Here is a 17659-nt window from a genome sequence, read left to right as displayed (position 1 = left end):
CCCGCCCATTCAAACACTTCTCTATTAAGCCACGCCCCCTTTAGTGTAAGCCACGCCCACTCCTTATAAAACAGTGAATTTCTAATGGCTGTTCCTAAGCCCCACCCACTTTAAGCTCCTCCCCTTTAATTATCGACATTTAAGCCCCGCCCCTTTAATTATCCTGGCCTAAGCCCCACCCACTTTAAGCTCCTCCCCTTTAATTATCGATATTTAAGCCCCGCCCCTTTAAATAACGCTGCCCTAGCCCCGCCCCTTTGAGCCCCCGCCGCAAGCCCCGCCCCTTTTTGCCATATTTGGCTAAGCCCCTCCCCCGCAGAGCTGTGCGCCGCCCGCCGGGTGAAGCTGGAGCAGCCCCGGCCCTACGGACCAATCAGCGTGCGGCTCCGCCCCCCGCGGCAATAAACCACGCCCACACGGCCTTATATGGAGTTGTGTGGTTTTTTGTGGGGGTTTGGGGGGAATTTGGGGGTTTTGGGGCAAATTTCAGAATTTTGGGGAATTTGGGGGCGAAATTGGGAATTTTGGGTGAAAATTTTGGAATTTCGGGAAATCTTTAGTTGAAATTTGGGGATTTTGGGTGAACATTTGGGGATTTTGAGGTGAAATTTGGGGATTTTGGGGTGAAATTCTGGAAGTTTGGGAATTTTTAGGTGAAATTTGCGGATTTTGGGTGAAATTTTGGGGATTTTGAGGAAGTTTTGGGGAATTTTTGGGTGGAATTTGGGAATTTTGGGAATTGTTAGTTGAAATTTGGGGATTTTGGGGTAAAATTTGGGGATTTTTAGGGTATTTTGGGGGTGAAATTTGGGGATTTTGGGGTCAGAATTGGGGATTTTGGGGTGGAATTTGGGAATTTTGGGTGAAAAGTTTGGAATTTTGGGAAATCTTTACTTGAAATTTGGGGATTTTGGGGTCAAATCGGGGATTTTTGGGAATTTTGGGGTGAAATTTGGTGAATTTTGGGGTGAAATTTTGGATTTTTGGGGAATTTTGAGGTGAAATTTGGGGAATTTTGGGTAAAAATTTGGGGATTTTAGGGTATTTTGGGGTAAAATTTGGGATTTTTGGGGTATTTTGGGTGGAAATCTGGGAATTTTGAGGAAATTTTGTTGAAATTGTTGGGGAAATTTTTTTTAAATTTTAGGAAATTTTGGACTGAATTTTTCGGAAAATTTTTCTGAATTTTTCGGAGAATTCCTCTGAAATTTTATTCAAATTTTATGCAAATTAGCCGTGATGTCATTTACATTTTCACAACAATTTTTTTTGCAGTTTTGGGCAAATTTTCGGTGAAATTTTGGGTGAATTTCAGGAATTTTGGGCAGAATTTATGGAAATTTTCACAAATTTTGGGACAATTCCCATTTTTTAAGCCCCGCCCCCTCAGAATAAACCACGCCCTCTTTTCATCATCCTCCATTTTTATTGGCTGCCGATGACGTCACCCAACATCCCAGACAAGATGGCGGCGTGGGCGGGGTCCAGCGAGGCCACGCCCTCCCGGAAGCGCTGGGGGTCGGCCCCGCCCACCTGGCGGAGCAGCGCGAGCAGCGATTGGCTGAGATCTGAGGGGGCGGGGCCAAAGGGGCGGGGCCAGGAATTGACCAAAAAAGGAAAAAATGAGAAAAAAGTAAAAAATCCCCCAAAATCCCAAAATTCTTCCCCCACAATTCCAAAATTTCTCCCAAAATTCCCCCAAATTTCCCAAAATTCTCATTTTTACCCCCAAATTTCCCCCCAAATTCCCCTAAAAATTCCCATTTTCCCCCAAAATTCTCCAACAATTCCCAAAATTCCCCAAAAAATCCTGATTTTACCCCAAAAGTCCCAAATTTCCCCCCAAAATTCCCAAATTTTCCCCAAAATTTCCCCCCAAAATTCCTCCTAAATTCCCAAAATTCCCCCAAAATTCTAAAATTTCCCCCAACATTCTCCAAAATTTCCTCCAAAATTCCTCTAGAATTCCTCCCATAATTCCCATTTTTCCCCAAATTCCCCCAAAAATCCCGAAATTTTCCCCAAAAATCTCTATTTTTTCCCCAAATTCCCCAAAATTCCTCAAATTACCCCCAAATTCCCAAATTTCCGCCCCCAAAAATCCCCAAATTTTCCCCCATTTTCTCCAAAATCCCCAAATTTCCCCCAAATTTCTCTAAAATTCCCAAAAATTCCAAATTTCCCCCAAAAATCCTAAACTTTCCCCCAAAATTCCCAAATTTACCCCAAATTCTCCAAAATTTCTCAAAATTACACCAAAATTCCCACAGAAATCTCAATTTTCCTCAAAATTCCCAAATTTCCCTAAAATCCCCCCCAAAATCCCAATTTTCCCCCCAAATTCTCCAAAATTTTCCCACAAAATTCCCCAAAATTCCCCATTTCCCCCGAATTTCCCCCGAATCTCCCCAAAATCTTAAATTTCCCCCCCAAAATCCCCAATTTTTCCCCCAAATTCTCTAAACCCCCCGAAATTCCCAAATTTCCCCCCAAATTTTCCAAAATTCCCACAAATTTCCCCCCTAAATCCTGACTTTTCCCCCCAAATTCTCCACAATTTCCCCCAAATTCCAAATTTCCCCCAAAAAATCCCAAAATTTCCCTCAAATTCCCCAAAATTCCCCCAAAAATTTCCCTAAAATTTCCATTTGCCCAAAAAAATTCCCAATTTTCCCCTTCAAATTCCCCAAATTTCCCCCCAAATTCTCCAAATTTTCCCAAAATTCCCCGCAAAATTCCCCCAAAAAATCCCAAATTTCCCCCAAAATTTCCCAAAATTTTCCCCAAAATTCCCATTTTACCCCAAATTCCCTCTAAAATCCCAAATTTTCCCCCCAAATATCCCAAAATTCCCAAATTCCCCTGAAATTCCTAAATTTCCCCCAAAATTCCCCCCAAAATCCCAGAATTTCCCCCCAAATTCTCCAAATTCCCCCCAAAAATTCCCAATTCTTCCCCAAAAAATCCCAAATTGCCCAAATTTCCCCCAAATTTTCCCAAATTTTCCCAAATTCGGGCATTCCTGACCGGGCTGGAGCCGTCCCAGGGCCAGGGCGGGGCCGACGCCGCGCACGAGCTCGGGGAGGTGCGGGAGGAGCTGGAAACGGGGCAAAATCAGCCAGAATTGGGAAAATTGGGACATTTGGGGGGAATTTTGGGGGAAAATTTGATTTTTAGAGGGAAAATTTGGGAATTTTGGGGGAAATTTGGGATTTTTGGGGAGAAAATTTGGGAATTTGGGGGAAAAAATTGATTTTTTTAAATGGGAAAATTTGGGAATTTTGGGGGAATTTAGGAATTTGGGGAAAAATTTGGGTTTTTTGGGGGGAAAAATTTGGGAATTTTGGGGAAAAATTTGAATTTTTTAGAAGGATAATTTGGGATTTTTGGGGGAAATTTGGGATTTTTGGGATAAAATTTGGGAATTTGGGGGAAAATTTGGGAATTCTGGGAAAAAATTTGAGAATTTGGGGGAAAAAATTTATTTTTTTTAGTGGCAAAATTTGGGAATTTTGGGGGAATTTGGGGGAAAAATTTGGGATTTTTTAGAAGGAAAATTTGGGATTTTTGGGGGAAATTTGGGAATTTCGGGATAAAATTTGGGTTTTTTGGGGGGGAAATTTGGGGGAAAATTTGGGGTTTTGGAGGGAAAAATTCGGGAAATTTGGAAAACCACAAATTTCAATGAAATTTTCAGGAAAAATTTGGGATTTGGGGAAAAAAAATTGGGAATCCTGGGAGAAAATTTGGATTTTTGGAGGGAAAATTTGGGGATTTTGGGGAAAAATTTGGGAATAATTGGGATTTTTGGGGGAAAATTTGGTTTTTTAGAGGGAAGAAATGGGAATTTTGGGAGAAATTTGGCAGAAAAATTGGGAATTTGGGGGAAAAATCCGAATTTTAATGAAACTTCCAGGAAAAATTTGGGATTTTGCTGGATTTTGGGGGAAAACTTCGGAATTTTGGGAGAAAATTTGGGAATTTTGGGGGAAAATATGGGAATTTTGACAAAAAATTGGGTTTTTGGGGGAAAACTTGAGAATTTTGGGATGTTTGGGGGAAAATTTGGGATTTTGGAGGGAAAACTTCGGAATTTTGGGAGAAAATTTGGGAACTTTGGGGGAAAATTTGGGAATTTTGAGGAAAATTTTGGTTTTCCAGAGGGACAATTTGGGAATTTTGGGGGAAAATTTGGGGATTTTGGGGAAAAAAATTGGAATTTTAAGGGAATTTTGGGAGAAAATCTGGGTTATTTGAGGAAAAAAATGGGAATTTTTGGGGGAAAAAATCAGAATTTTAAGGGAATTTTCAGGAAAATTTTGGATTTTTGGGGGATGTTGGGGGAAAATTTGGGAATTTTGGGGGAAATTTGGCAAAAAAATTGGGAATTTTGAGAAAAATGTGGTTTTTTGGAGGGGAAGCTCTGGAAATTTTGGGGAAAATTTGGGAATTTTGGGGAAATTTAAGAATTTTGGAGAAAAAATTTGGAATTTTTAGAGAATTTTCTAGAAAAATTTGGATTTTGGGGGGTTTTGGGAGAAAAGTTGGGAGTTTTTTGGGAAATGTTGAGAATTTTAAGGGAAAATTTGGGAATCTTGGGGAAAAATCCGAATTTTGGGGGGAAATTTTGGATTCTTGGAAGGAAAGTTGGGGAATTTTGGAGGAAATGTTGGGAATTTTGGGGCATTTTGGAGGAATTTTAAAGGGAAATTTGGGGGAAATTTGGGAATTTTGGGCAATTTTGGAAAGAAATGGATTTTTGAAGAGATTTTTTTGGGGAAAATCGGAAATTTTGGGGAATTTGAGAAAATTCTGGGGGGGATTTTGGAGGAATTTTTCCCGGAATTTTCCCCAATTTGTCCCAAATTTTTCTCCATTTTTTGGGATTTTTGGGGTGAATTTTGGGCTGAATTTGGGGGATTTTTGGAGCATTCTTGGGGTGAATTTTTGGATTTTTTGGCTGGTTTTGGGGCTGAATTTGGGGGATTTTTTTCTGGTTTTTGAGGATTTTTTTCTGATTTTTGGGGTGAATTTTGGGGTGAATTTGGGTATTTTTGGGGTGATTTTGGGATTGATTTTGGGCTGAATTTGCATGTTTTTGGGATTAATTTTGGGGTGACTTTGGGATATTTTTGGGCTGAATTTGGGTGGTTTTGGGGTGAATTTTGGGGTGAATTTTGGGATGAATTTTTGGGGTGATTTTGGCCATTTTTGGGGCTGGTTTTGGGCTGTATTTTTGGTTGATTTTGGGGTGAATTTGGGTATTTTTGGGGTGAATTTGGGCTGAATACTGGGCTGTATTTTTGGGTGTTTTTGGGGTGAATTTTCGGCTGTATTTTTGGGTATTTTTGGGGTGAATTTGGGTGTTTTTGGGGCTGATTTTGGGCTGATTTTGGGCTGTATTTTTGGGTATTTTTGGGGTGAATTTGGGTATTTTTGGGGATGATTTTGGGCTGTATTTTTGGGTATTTTTGAGTGTTTTTGGGCTGAATTTTGGGCTGTATTTTTGGGTATTTTTGGGTATTTTTGGGGTGAATTTGGGTGGTTTTGGGGCTGATTTTGGGGTGAATTTTGGGGCTGATTTTGGGGTGAATTTTGGGCTGTATTTTTGGGATGAATTCGGGTGTTTCCGGCTCACCGTGTCAGGCCCCGCCCCCAGCAGGAAGCGCAGCACCGGCTCCTCCTCCTCGAGATCCTGCGAGAGCGGCAGCGCCCCCAGCAGGAGCAGCAGCGCCTGCCCAGTATGGACCAGTACGGACCAGTATGGACCAGTATGGACCAGTAGGGACCAGTATAAACCAGTACGGACCAGTATGGACCAGTACGGACCAGTAGGGACCAGTACGGACCAGTATAAACCAGTATGGACCGGGATAAACCAGTATGGACCAGTATGGACCAGTATGGACCAGTACGGACCAGTAGGGACCAGTACGGACCAGTATAAACCAGTATGGACCGGGATAAACCAGTATGGACCAGTATGGACCAGTATGGACCAGTACGGACCAGTATGGACCAGTACGGACCAGTATAAACCAGTATGGACCAGTACGGACCAGTACGGACCAGTACGGACCAGTACGGACCAGTATAAACCAGTACGGACCAGTATGGACCAGTATGGACCAGTACGGACCAGTATGGACCAGTACGGACCAGTATGGACCAGTACGGACCACTACGGACCAGTATAAACCAGTACGGACCAGTATAAACCAGTATGGACCAGTACGGACCAGTACGGACCAGTACGGACCAGTATGGACCAGTACGGACCAGTATGGACCAGTATGGACCAGTACGGACCAGTATAAACCAGTATGGACCAGTATGGACCAGTACAGACCAGTACAGACCAGTATGGACCAGTATGGACCAGTACGGACCAGTACGGACCAGTACGGACCAGTATGGACAGTACGGACCAGTATGGACCAGTACGGACCAGTACGGACCAGTATAAACCAGTATGGACCAGTACATACCAGTACGGACCAGTACGGACCAGTATGGACCAGTATAAACCAGTATCGACCAGTACGGACCAGTATAAACCAGTATGGACCAGTACGGACCAGTATGGACCAGTATAAACCAGTATGGACCAGTATGGACCAGTATGGACCAGTATGGACCAGTATAAACCAGTATGGACCAGTACGGACCAGTACGGACCAGTACGGACCACTATAAACCAGTATGGACCAGTATGGACCAGTATGGACCAGTATGGACCAGTATAAACCAGTATGGACCAGTACGGACCAGTACGGACCAGTATGGACCAGTATGGACCAGTATAAACCAGTACGGACCAGTATAAACCAGTATAAACCATTATGGACCAGTACGGACTGGTACGGACCAGTACGGACCAGTATGGACCAGTACGGACCAGTATAAACCAGTATAAACCATTATGGACCAGTACGGACTGGTACGGACCAGTACGGACCAGTATGGACTCCCAGTGACCCCCTCCCCATTCATCCCAGTCCCTCCCAGTACAAACCAGTAACCCCAAACCCCCTCCCAGTACAAACCAGTTCCCTCCCAGTACAAACCAGTACGGCCCAGTGCCCTCCCAGTAACCCCAAACCCCCTCCCAGTATAAACCACTAACCCCAAACCCCTCCCAGTCCCTCCCAGTATAACCCAGTATGAACCAGTACCGTGTCGCGCGGCGCCCCCTGCTGGCGCACCAGCGCTCCCATCGCGTTGTCCCGGACCCGGCCTGGCCCCTCCCCCCCGGGCCGGAGGGCGTGGCAGCAGAGCTCCGCCCCCGGCCACGCCCCCCTGAGCGCCCGTTAAGGAAAAAGGGGCGGGGCTTGGGGAGCGGGAGGGGGTTGGGTGCCTTATATGGGAATGGGGGCGGGGCTTGGCCTTATATGGGAATGGGGACGGGGTTTGGGGGGTTTTAAAGGAGTGGGGGCGTGGCTTGTGGTGGTGGGCGGGGTTTAAAGGTGGTGGGCGGGGTTTAAAGCCCTTTAATAGAATGTGGGCGTGGTTTAAGGGTGGTGGGCGGGGTCTAAGGGCAGTGGGCGGGGTTTAAAGCCTTTTATTAAAATGTGGGTGGGGTTTAAGGGTGGTGGGCGGGGTTTAACACATTTTAAGATAATGTGGGCGGGGTTTAAGGGTGGTGGGCGGGGCTTGACGCCTTTTACTAGAAAGTGGGCGGGGTTTAAAGCCTGCAATGAGTTGTGGGCGGGGTTTAAGTGTGGTGGGCGTGGTCTGAACCATTTTAAGGGAGTGTGGGCGGGGTTTAAGGCTTGTGGGCGGGGCTTAGAGCCAGTAAAAAGCTGTGGGCAGAGTTTAAGTGAATGGGGGGCGCCTATGCCCTTTTATGGAATTGTGGGCGTGGCTTAAAGCGTGGGAGGAGCTTGAGCCCATTTAAGGAAGTGTGGGCGGGGTTTAAGGCAGGTGGGAGGGGCTTATGGGCACTGGGCGTGGCTTCAGCCCTTTAAGGGAGTTGTGGGCGTGGCTTAAGTAGAATGGGCGGGGCTTAAAGGCGGTGGGAGGGGTTTAAGGGTGGTGGGCGGAGCTCAAATCCATATATAAAAATATGGACGGGGTTTAAGCAAGGTGGGCGGGGCTTAAGTGCAATTACAGAAATGTGGGAGGGGTTTAAGGCTGGTGGGCGTGGTTTAACTGCGGTGGGCGGGGCCTAAGGCTGATGGGCGTGGCTTAACTATATTTACAGACATCTGGGAGGGGTTTAAGGGTGGTGGGCGGGGCTAAAGCCTATTTACAGAAATATGGGGGAGTTAAACCTTGGTGGGCGTGGCTTAAGGGTGGTGGGCGTGGTTTAAAGGTGGGGGCGTGGCTTAAGTTCATGTATAAAAATACGGGAGGGGTTTAAGGTTGGTGGGCGGGGCTAAAGTCTATTTATGGAAATATGGGGGAGTTAAACCTTGGTGAGCGTGGCTTAGGGGTGGTGGGCGTGGCTTAAGGCGGTGGGCGTGGCTTAACTATATTTACAGACATGTGGGAGGGGTTTAAGGGTGGTGGGCGGGGCTAAAGTCTATTTATAGAAATATGGGGGAGTTAAACATCGGTGGGCGTGGCTTAAGGGCGGTGGGCGTGGCTTAAAGGTAGTGGGCGTGGCTTAAGTTCATGTATAAAATATGGGAGGGGTTTAAGGTTGGTGGGCGGGGCTAAAGTCTATTTATGGAAATATGGGGAGGTTAAACCTTGGTGGGCGTGGCTTAAGGATGGTGGGCGTGGCTTAAGTATATTTACAGATATGTGGGAGGAGTTTAAGGTTGGTGGGCGTGGCTAAAGTCCATTTATGGAAATGGGGAGATAAACCATGGTGGGCGTGGCTTAAGGTCATGTATAGAAATATGGGAGGGGTTTAAGGGCGGTGGGCGTGGCTTAACCCCCCAAGCCCCTCCCCTCCCCTGCGATTGGCGGATACTCCCGGTGGGCGTGTCCCACGGCCTCCCCGATCCGGCCAATGGCGTAGAAGGCGTTGGCCCTGACCTCGTCGTCGGGGTCGCCGGCGGCCAATCGGAAGGCGGGCCCCAAATCCGGCAGGAAGGGCGTGGCCTGCGCCCCCAGGGCGTGGCCCAGCTGGCCAATCACGGCCGCCGCCCAGGAGCGCGCCCCCGGGTGGGTGGGGTCGGCCAGGGCGGCCAATAGGGAGGGGAGGAGGCGGCGGAAGAGGCGGGGCGGGAAGGCCACGCCCCCTCCGGTGCCGGCCACGCCCTCCCGGGCCATGGCCACGCCCAGCTCCGGCAGCCAATCGGAGGCGGTCTCGCGGAGCTCGGAGCGCTGGGAGGTCTGGGGGGGGGCGGGGTTAAACTGGGAGGGACTGGGAGCAAACTGGGAGGGACTGGGAGGGACTGGGAGGGACTGGGAGGGACTGGGAGCAAACTGGGAGGGAACTGGGAGGGACTGGGAGGGACTGGGAGCAAACTGGGAGGGACTGGGATCAAACTGGGATGGACTGGGATCAAACTGGGATGGACTGGGATCAAACTGGGAGGGACTGGGATCAAACTGGGCTGCACTGGGAGCCCCGCCCCCACCTCGTCCTCGTCGCCGTCCCCCCGCGACCTCAGGCAGGCGATCTGCGAGGGGGAGGGGCTTAACTGAGCCACGCCCACCCCCAAACCACGCCCACCCCACCGGTCAAACCCCCCTAAGCCACGCCCACCACACTTAAACCCACAATAAGCCACGCCCACAAAGCTTTAAGCCACACCCACTCTCTTAAGCCACGCCCACAACCCACTCAACACCTCCTTAAGCCCCGCCCACCTCATTTAAGCTCCCCCCACCTGTATTATTTAAGCTCCGCCCCCTTCGTGTTCCAGCTCCGCCCCCTCACCTCCCCGGTGATGACGTCACACAGGGCTCGTCCAATGGGCTCCAGCCACTCCTTGTGGGAGTGGCCTGGGGGCTGCAGGATCCGCCCGACCCCGCCCACCGCCCCCAGGGCCCCGCCCACTTCCGGGTCGGCCCCGAGGCCCCTCAGGAGGGCCTGGAGCGCCCCCTGGTGGACGGGGGAGGGCGCTGGAAGGGAAACCAGTAAAAACCAGTACGGACCAGTACGGACCAGTATGGACCAGTACGGACCAGTATAAACCAGTATGGACCAGTATGGACCAGTATGGACCAGTACGGACCAGTATGGACCAGTACGGACCAGTATGGACCAGTATGGACCAGTATGGACCAGTACGGACCAGTACGGACCAGTACGGACCAGTACGGACCAGTATAAACCAGTATGGACCAGTATGGACCAGTATGGACCAGTACGGACCAGTACGGACCAGTACGGACCAGTATAGACCAGTATGGACCAGTACGGACCAGTATGGACCAGTACGGACCAGTATGGACCAGTATAAACCAGTATGGACCAGTATGGACCAGTATGGACCAGTACGGACCAGTATGGACCAGTATGGACCAGTACGGACCAGTATAAACCAGTACGGACCAGTACGGACCAGTAGGGACCAGTATGGACCAGTATCGACCAGTAAGGACCAGTAAGGACCAGTATAAACCACTACAGACCCATTTAAAGCCCTCCCAGTATAACCCAGTTCCCTCCCAGTCCAAACCAGTATAAACCAGTAAACCCTGAACCCCCTCCCAGTTCCACCACGTATAAACCATTATAAACCAGTATGGACCCGTTCTAAGCCCTCCCAGTTCATCCCAGTCCCCTCCCAGCCCAAACCAGCCCAGACCAGTACAAACCAGTATAAACCAGTACAAACCAGTCTGGGGCTCCCTCCCGCAGCAGCAGACGCTCCCCAGGGCCTCGTAGGCGGCGGCTCTGACCTGGCACTGGGGGAACTGGGAGGGACTGGGAGTTACTGGTTTGTACTGGGAGGGGCTCGGGGGTCACTGGTTTGTACTGGGAGGGGCTCGGGGGGTTACTGGTTTGTACTGGGAGGGACTGGGAGGGGCTCACCTGAGTCAGATCCAAGATGGCCGCCAGGGTGGGGTCCAGGTAGGGCAGCAAGGCGGAGCTGGGGACCAGTATAAACCAGTATAAACCAGTACGGACCAGTATAAACCAGTATGGACCAGTATAAACCACTCCCAGTCCCTCCCAGTACAAACCAGTGCCCCCAGTTCCCCTCCCAGTACAAACCAGTGCCCCCAGTTCCCCTCCCAGTACAAACCAGTATAAACCAGTTACCCGCAGTTCTCCGCCAGCTCCCCCAGCGCCCCCAGCGCCGCCTCGGCCAATCCGGGGAAAGCTCCGCCCATTTCCACCCTGCGGGGGGCGTGGCATGACCATAAATGGGCGTGGCTGGAGCAGCGACCCACGCCCACTCTGCTGGGGCCACGCCCACTCACTCCTGAGGCTCCGCCCACTCCTCACTGTCGTCCTCCATAGGCTCCGCCCCCTCGGGGTCGTCATGGAGATTCAGCAGCCAATCAGGGGCGTCGGAGGGGGGCTGGGGGCAACAGGGACCAGTATGGACCAGTACGGACCAGTACGGACCAGTATAAACCAGTACGGACCAGTATGGACCAGTACGGACCAGTATGGACCAGTACGGACCAGTATGGACCAGTATGGACCAGTACGGACCAGTATGGACCAGTACGGACCAGTATGGACCAGTACGGACCAGTATGGACCAGTATGGACCAGTACGGACCAGTATAAACCAGTACGGACCAGTATAAACCAGTACGGACCAGTACGGACCAGTACGGACCAGTATGGACCAGTATGGACCAGTACGGACCAGTATGGACCAGTACGGACCAGTACGGACCAGTACGGACCAGTATAAACCAGTACGGACCAGTACGGACCAGTATGGACCAGTATAAACCAGTATGGACCAGTATAGACCAGTATGGACCAGTACGGACCACTACGGACCAGTACGGACCAGTATGGACCAGTATGGACCAGTATAAACCAGTACGGACCAGTACGGACCAGTATGGACCAGTACGGACCAGTACGGACCAGTATAAACCAGTACGGACCAGTATGGACCAGTATGGACCAGTACGGACCAGTACGGACCAGTACAGACCAGTATGGACCAGTATGGACCAGTATAAACCAGTACGGACCAGTATGGACCAGTATGGACCAGTACGGACCAGTACGGACCAGTATGGACCAGTATGGACCAGTATGGACCAGTATAAACCAGTATAAACCAGTACGGACCAGTACGGACCAGTACGGACCAGTATAAACCAGTACAGACCAGTACGGACCAGTACGGACCAGTATGGACCAGTATGGACCAGTACGGACCAGTATGGACCAGTACGGACCAGCATAAACCAGTACGGACCAGTACGGACCAGTATGGACCAGTACGGACCAGTATGGACCAGTATAAACCAGTATGGACCAGTATAGACCAGTATGGACCACTACGGACCAGTACGGACCAGTATGGACCAGTATGGACCAGTATAAACCAGTACGGACCAGTACGGACCAGTATGGACCAGTACGGACCAGTACGGACCAGTATAAACCAGTACGGACCAGTATAAACCAGTACGGACCAGTACGGACCAGTACGGACCAGTACGGACCAGTATGGACCAGTATAAACCAGTACGGACCAGTATAAACCAGTACGGACCAGTATGGACCAGTACGGACCAGTACGGACCAGTACGGACCAGTACGGACCAGTATAAACCAGTACGGACCAGTATAAACCAGTACGGACCAGTACGGACCAGTACGGACCAGTACGGACCAGTATAAACCAGTACGGACCAGTATGGACCAGTACGGACCAGTACGGACCAGTACGGACCAGTACGGACCAGTATGGACCAGTATAAACCAGTACGGACCAGTACGGACCAGTACGGACCAGTACGGACCAGTATGGACCAGTATAAACCAGTACGGACCAGTATGGACCAGTACGGACCAGTACGGACCAGTATAAACCAGTATGGACCAGTACGGACCAGTATGGACCAGTATAAACCAGTATGGACCAGTATGGACCAGTATAAACCACTCCCAGTCCAAACCAGTAAGCCCAGACCCCAAACCAGTACAAACCAGTATAAACCAGTATAAAAAAATCCCATTTTTCCTAATTTTTGCCCCATTTTCCCCCATGTTTAACCCTTTAACTCCCTCCCAGCACCCCCAAACCCCCTCCCAGTTCATCCCAGTCCCCTCCCAGTACAAACCAGTAACACCAGACCCCAAACCAGTACAAACCAGTACAAACCAGTACAAACCAGTAACCCCAAATCCCCAATTTTCCCCATTTTCCCCATTTTTAACCCATTAATCCCCTCCCAGTCCCCTCCCAGTTCATCCCAGTCCCCTCCCAGTCCAAACCAGTAACCCCAGACCCCAAACCAGTACAAACCAGCCCAAACCAGTACAAACCAGTACAAACCAGTACTCACCGGCGGGGGCGGGGGCCGCAGCGCCCCCTGCAGGACGGGCAGCGCCCGCGGCAGCAGCGGCGCCGCCCCCTCCCCCAACAGCTCCGAGACGGCCGCCAGCAGCGCCAGACTGGGACAGACTGGTTATACTGGGAGGGACTGGGACGGGGACTGGTTATACTGGGAGGGACTGGGAGGGACTGGGAGCAAACTGGGAGGGACTGGGAGGGACTGGGATGGGGAATGGGGGGGACTGGTTATACTGGGAGGGACTGGGAGGGGACTGGGAGGGACTGGTTATACTGGGAGGGACTGGGAGGGGGACTGGTTATACTGGGAGGGACTGGGAGGGGGACTGGTTATACTGGGAGGGACTGGGAGGGACTGGGAGGGACTGGTTATACTGGGAGGGACTGGTTATACTGGGAGGGACTGGTTATACTGGGAGGGACTGGGAGGGACTGGTTATACTGGGAGGGACTGGGGGGGACTGGTTATACTGGGAGGGACTGGGATGGGGACTGGGAGGGGGACTGGGAGGGACTGGGGGGGACTGGGGGGGACTGGTTATACTGGGAGGGACTGGGACGGGGACTGGGATCAAACTGGGAGGGACTGGGAGGGACTGGGGGGGACTGGGATCAAACTGGGAGGGACTGGGACAGGACTGGGGGGGACTGGGAGCAAACTGGGAGGGAACTGGGCCATACTGGGATGTTACTGGGATGAACTGGGAGGGACTGGGAGGGACTGCGAGGGACTGGGACGGGCACTGGGGGGGACTGGGTTATACTGGGTTATACTGGGATGAACTGGGAGTTGCTGGGAGTGGATTTGGGGTCACTGGGAGGGACTGGGATCAAACTGGGAGGGAACTGGGCTATACTGGGAGTTACCGGGATGGGGACTGGGCCATACTGGGATGAACTGGGAGTGGGTTTGGGGTTACTGGGATGAACTGGGACGGAGCTGGGCCATACTGGGATGAACTGGGAGTGGCTTTGGGGTTACTGGGATGGACTGGGATCAAACTGGGAGGGACTGGGAGGAGTTCGAGCCCTACTGGGATGAACTGGGATGAACTGGGAGCCACCAAGAGGCCCAAAATGGGCGTGGCCAGAGCGTGGTGGGCGGGGCTTTGCCATAAATGGGCGTGGCTTAGGGGAGTGGGCGTGGCTTTGTCATAAATGGCATTGCTTAGTGGAGTGGGCGTGGTTTGGGGAGTGGGCGTGGCTTTGTTGTAAATGGCATTGCTTAGGGGAGTGGGCGTGGTTTAGGGAGTGGGCGTGGCTTAGCGTAGTGGGCGTGGCCAAGGGAAAGAAAATCCCTTTTTTTCCTCTTTATTTTTGCCTTTTTTGGGAATTTTTTTGGGGGAATTTCCCGGGATTTTTTGGGGGGATTTTTTTGGGATTTGGGGATTTCGGGGATCCGGGGAATTTTTGGGGATTTTCGGGGATTTTTGGGGGGCACTCACGCGACCCTGGTGGCCTCGGAGTCGCCGTCGTCCTCGGCCAATCGCAGCGCGAGCTCCAGCGCCTCCAGCAGCCCCTCCCCCCACGTGGGCGGGGCCTAAGGCGGCCAGCACCTCTGGGACCAGTACGGACCAGTATAAACCAGTATGGACCAGTATGGACCAGTATGGACCAGTACGGACCAGTACGGACCAGTACGGACCAGTACGGACCAGTAAGGACCAGTACGGACCAGTATGGACCGGTATGGACCAGTACGGACCAGTATGGACCAGTACAGACCAGTATGGACCGGTATGGACCAGTATGGACCAGTATGGACCAGTACGGACCAGTATGGACCAGTACGGACCAGTACGGACCAGTATAGACCAGTACGGACCAGTACGGACCAGTATGGACCAGTACGGACCAGTACGGACCAGTATAAACCAGTACGGACCAGTACGGACCAGTATAAACCAGTACGGACCAGTACGGACCAGTATAAACCAGTATGGACCAGTATAAACCATTATAAACCAGTATAAACCAGTACGGACCAGTATGGACCAGTATAAACCAGTATGGACCAGTATAAACCATTATAAACCAGTATAAACCAGTACGGACCAGTACGGACCAGTATAAACCAGTACGGACCAGTACGGACCAGTATAAACCAGTATGGACCAGTATAAACCATTATAAACCAGTATAAACCAGTATGGACCAATACGGACCAGTACGGAGCAGTAAAAATCCCATTTTTCCCCATTTTTAACCCTTTAAGCCCCTCCCAGTGCCCTCAAACCCTCTCCCAGTTTTGTCCCAGTGCCCTCCCAGTATAAACCAGTAACCCCAAACCCCAAACCAGTAACCCCAAATCCCCATTTCCCTCATTTTTAACCCATTTTTAACCATTTTTTTCCCAAATTTTCCCATTTTTCCCCCCATTTTCCCCCCCTCCCAGTCCCCCCCAGTCCCCCTCCCAGTATAAACCAGTAACCCCCAAACCCCAAACCAGTACAAACCAGTACAAACCAGTAACCCCAAATCCCCATTTTCCCCCATTTTTAACCCATTTTTAACCCTTTTTTTCTCCCATTTTCCCCCCCATTTTTCCCCATTCTCCCCCCCTCCCCCAGTCCCCCTCCCAGTCCCCAGTCCCTCCCAGTAACCCCCAAACCCCAAACCAGTCCAAACCAGTACAAACCAGTAACCCCAAATCTCCATTTTCCCCATTTTTAACACATTTTTAACCCCTTTTTTTGCCATTTTCTCCCCATTTTCCCCCTCCCAGTATAAACCAGTATAACCCAGTGCCCTCCCAGTCCAAACCAGGACAAACCAGTCCCAAACCAGTACAAACCAGTACAAACCAGTCCAAACCAGTATAAACCAGTAACCCCAAACCCCCATTTCTCTCATTTTTAACCCTTTTTTTCCCATTTTCTCCCCATTTTTCCCCATTTTCCCCCTCCCAGTCCCCTCCCAGTCCAAACCACTAACACCCAGTCCCAAACCAGTATAAACCAGTACAAACCAGTACGAACCAGTCCAAACCAGTACAAACCAGTAACCCCAAATCCCCATTTCCCTCAATATTAACCCATTTTAACCCTTTTTTCCCCGTTTTTTCCCCCTTTTCCCCCTCCCAGTCCCTCCCAGTCCAAACCAGTAACCCCCAAACCCCAAACCAGTACAAACCAGTACAAACCAGTAACCCCAAATCCCCATTTCCCTCATTTTCAACCCTTTCTAACCCTTTTTTTGCCATTTTGCCCCATTTTTTCCCCCATTTCTCCCCCCTCCCAGTCCCTCCCAGTTTGTCCCAGTTCCCTCCCAGTCCCAAACCAGTCCAAACCAGTCCCTCCCAGTACAAACCAGTAACCCCAAACCCCCCATTTCCCTCATTTTTAACCCTTTTTAACCCATTTTTAACCATTTTTTCCCAAACTTTCCCATTTTTCCCCCATTTCCCCCCTCCCAGTCCCTCCCAGTCCCCTCCCAGTCCCCTCCCAGTATAAACCAGTAACCCCCAAACCCCAAACCAGTACAAACCAGTAACCCCAAATCTCCATTTTCCCCATTTTTAACACATTTTTAACCCTTTTTTTGCCATTTTCTCCCCATTTTCCCCCTCCCAGTATAAACCAGTATAACCAGTGCCCTCCCAGTCCAAACCAGGACAAACCAGTCCCAAACCAGTATAAACCAGTAACCCCAAACCCCCATTTCTCTCATTTTTAACCCTTTTTTTCCCATTTTCTCCCCATTTCCCCCCTCCCAGTCCCTCCCAGTCCCCTCCCAGTATAAACCAGTATAAATCAGTAACCCCCAACCCCAAACCAGTACAAACCAGTACAGACCAGTAACCCCAAACCCCCCATTTCCCTCATTTTTAACCCTTTTTAACCCATTTTTAACCCTTTTTTCCCAAATTTTCCCATTTTCCCCCCCATTTCCCCCCTCCCAGTCCCTCCCAGTGCCCTCCCAGTACAAACCAGTACAAGCCAGTAACCCCCAAACCCCAAACCAGTACAAACCAGTACAAACCAGTACAAACCAGTAACCCCAAACCCCATTTCCCTCATTTTTAACCCATTTCCCCCATTTTTAACCATTTTTTTCCCAAATTTCCCCATTTTTCCCCCATTTCCCCCCTCCCAGTCCCCTCCCAGTCCAAACCAGTAACCCCAAACCCCAAACCAGTCCAAACCAGTCCAAACCAGTAACCCCCAAACCCCAAACCAGTCCAAACCAGTCCCAAACCAGTAACCCCCAAACCCCAAACCAGTCCAAACCAGTACAAACCAGTAACCCCAAATCCCCAT

General features: G+C 50.4%; 1 protein-coding gene across 1 annotated transcript; it reads right to left on the bottom strand.

Moving 5' to 3' along the window:
* Positions 1–1389: 1389 nt before the first annotated feature.
* Positions 1390–14940, bottom strand: LOC135292383 (importin-4-like; the record flags this gene model as incomplete). The annotated part of the gene is made up of 13 exons (XM_064406589.1): positions 1390–1568; positions 3028–3097; positions 5639–5734; positions 7176–7299; positions 8921–9285; positions 9534–9575; positions 9836–10020; positions 10740–10818; positions 10937–10994; positions 11168–11245; positions 11329–11429; positions 13393–13501; positions 14846–14940. Coding segments are annotated over 13 exons (1545 nt in total), but the record flags the coding sequence as incomplete, so codon positions are not given.
* Positions 14941–17659: the final 2719 nt, after the last annotated feature.

This window comes from Passer domesticus, unplaced genomic scaffold (assembly GCF_036417665.1).
Source record: "Passer domesticus isolate bPasDom1 unplaced genomic scaffold, bPasDom1.hap1 HAP1_SCAFFOLD_321, whole genome shotgun sequence".
In the NCBI taxonomy this organism is placed as follows: Eukaryota; Metazoa; Chordata; class Aves; order Passeriformes; family Passeridae; genus Passer; species Passer domesticus.
The sequence above is the reverse complement of the archived record's forward strand: the minus strand, read 5'-3'. Positions and strand labels throughout refer to the sequence as shown.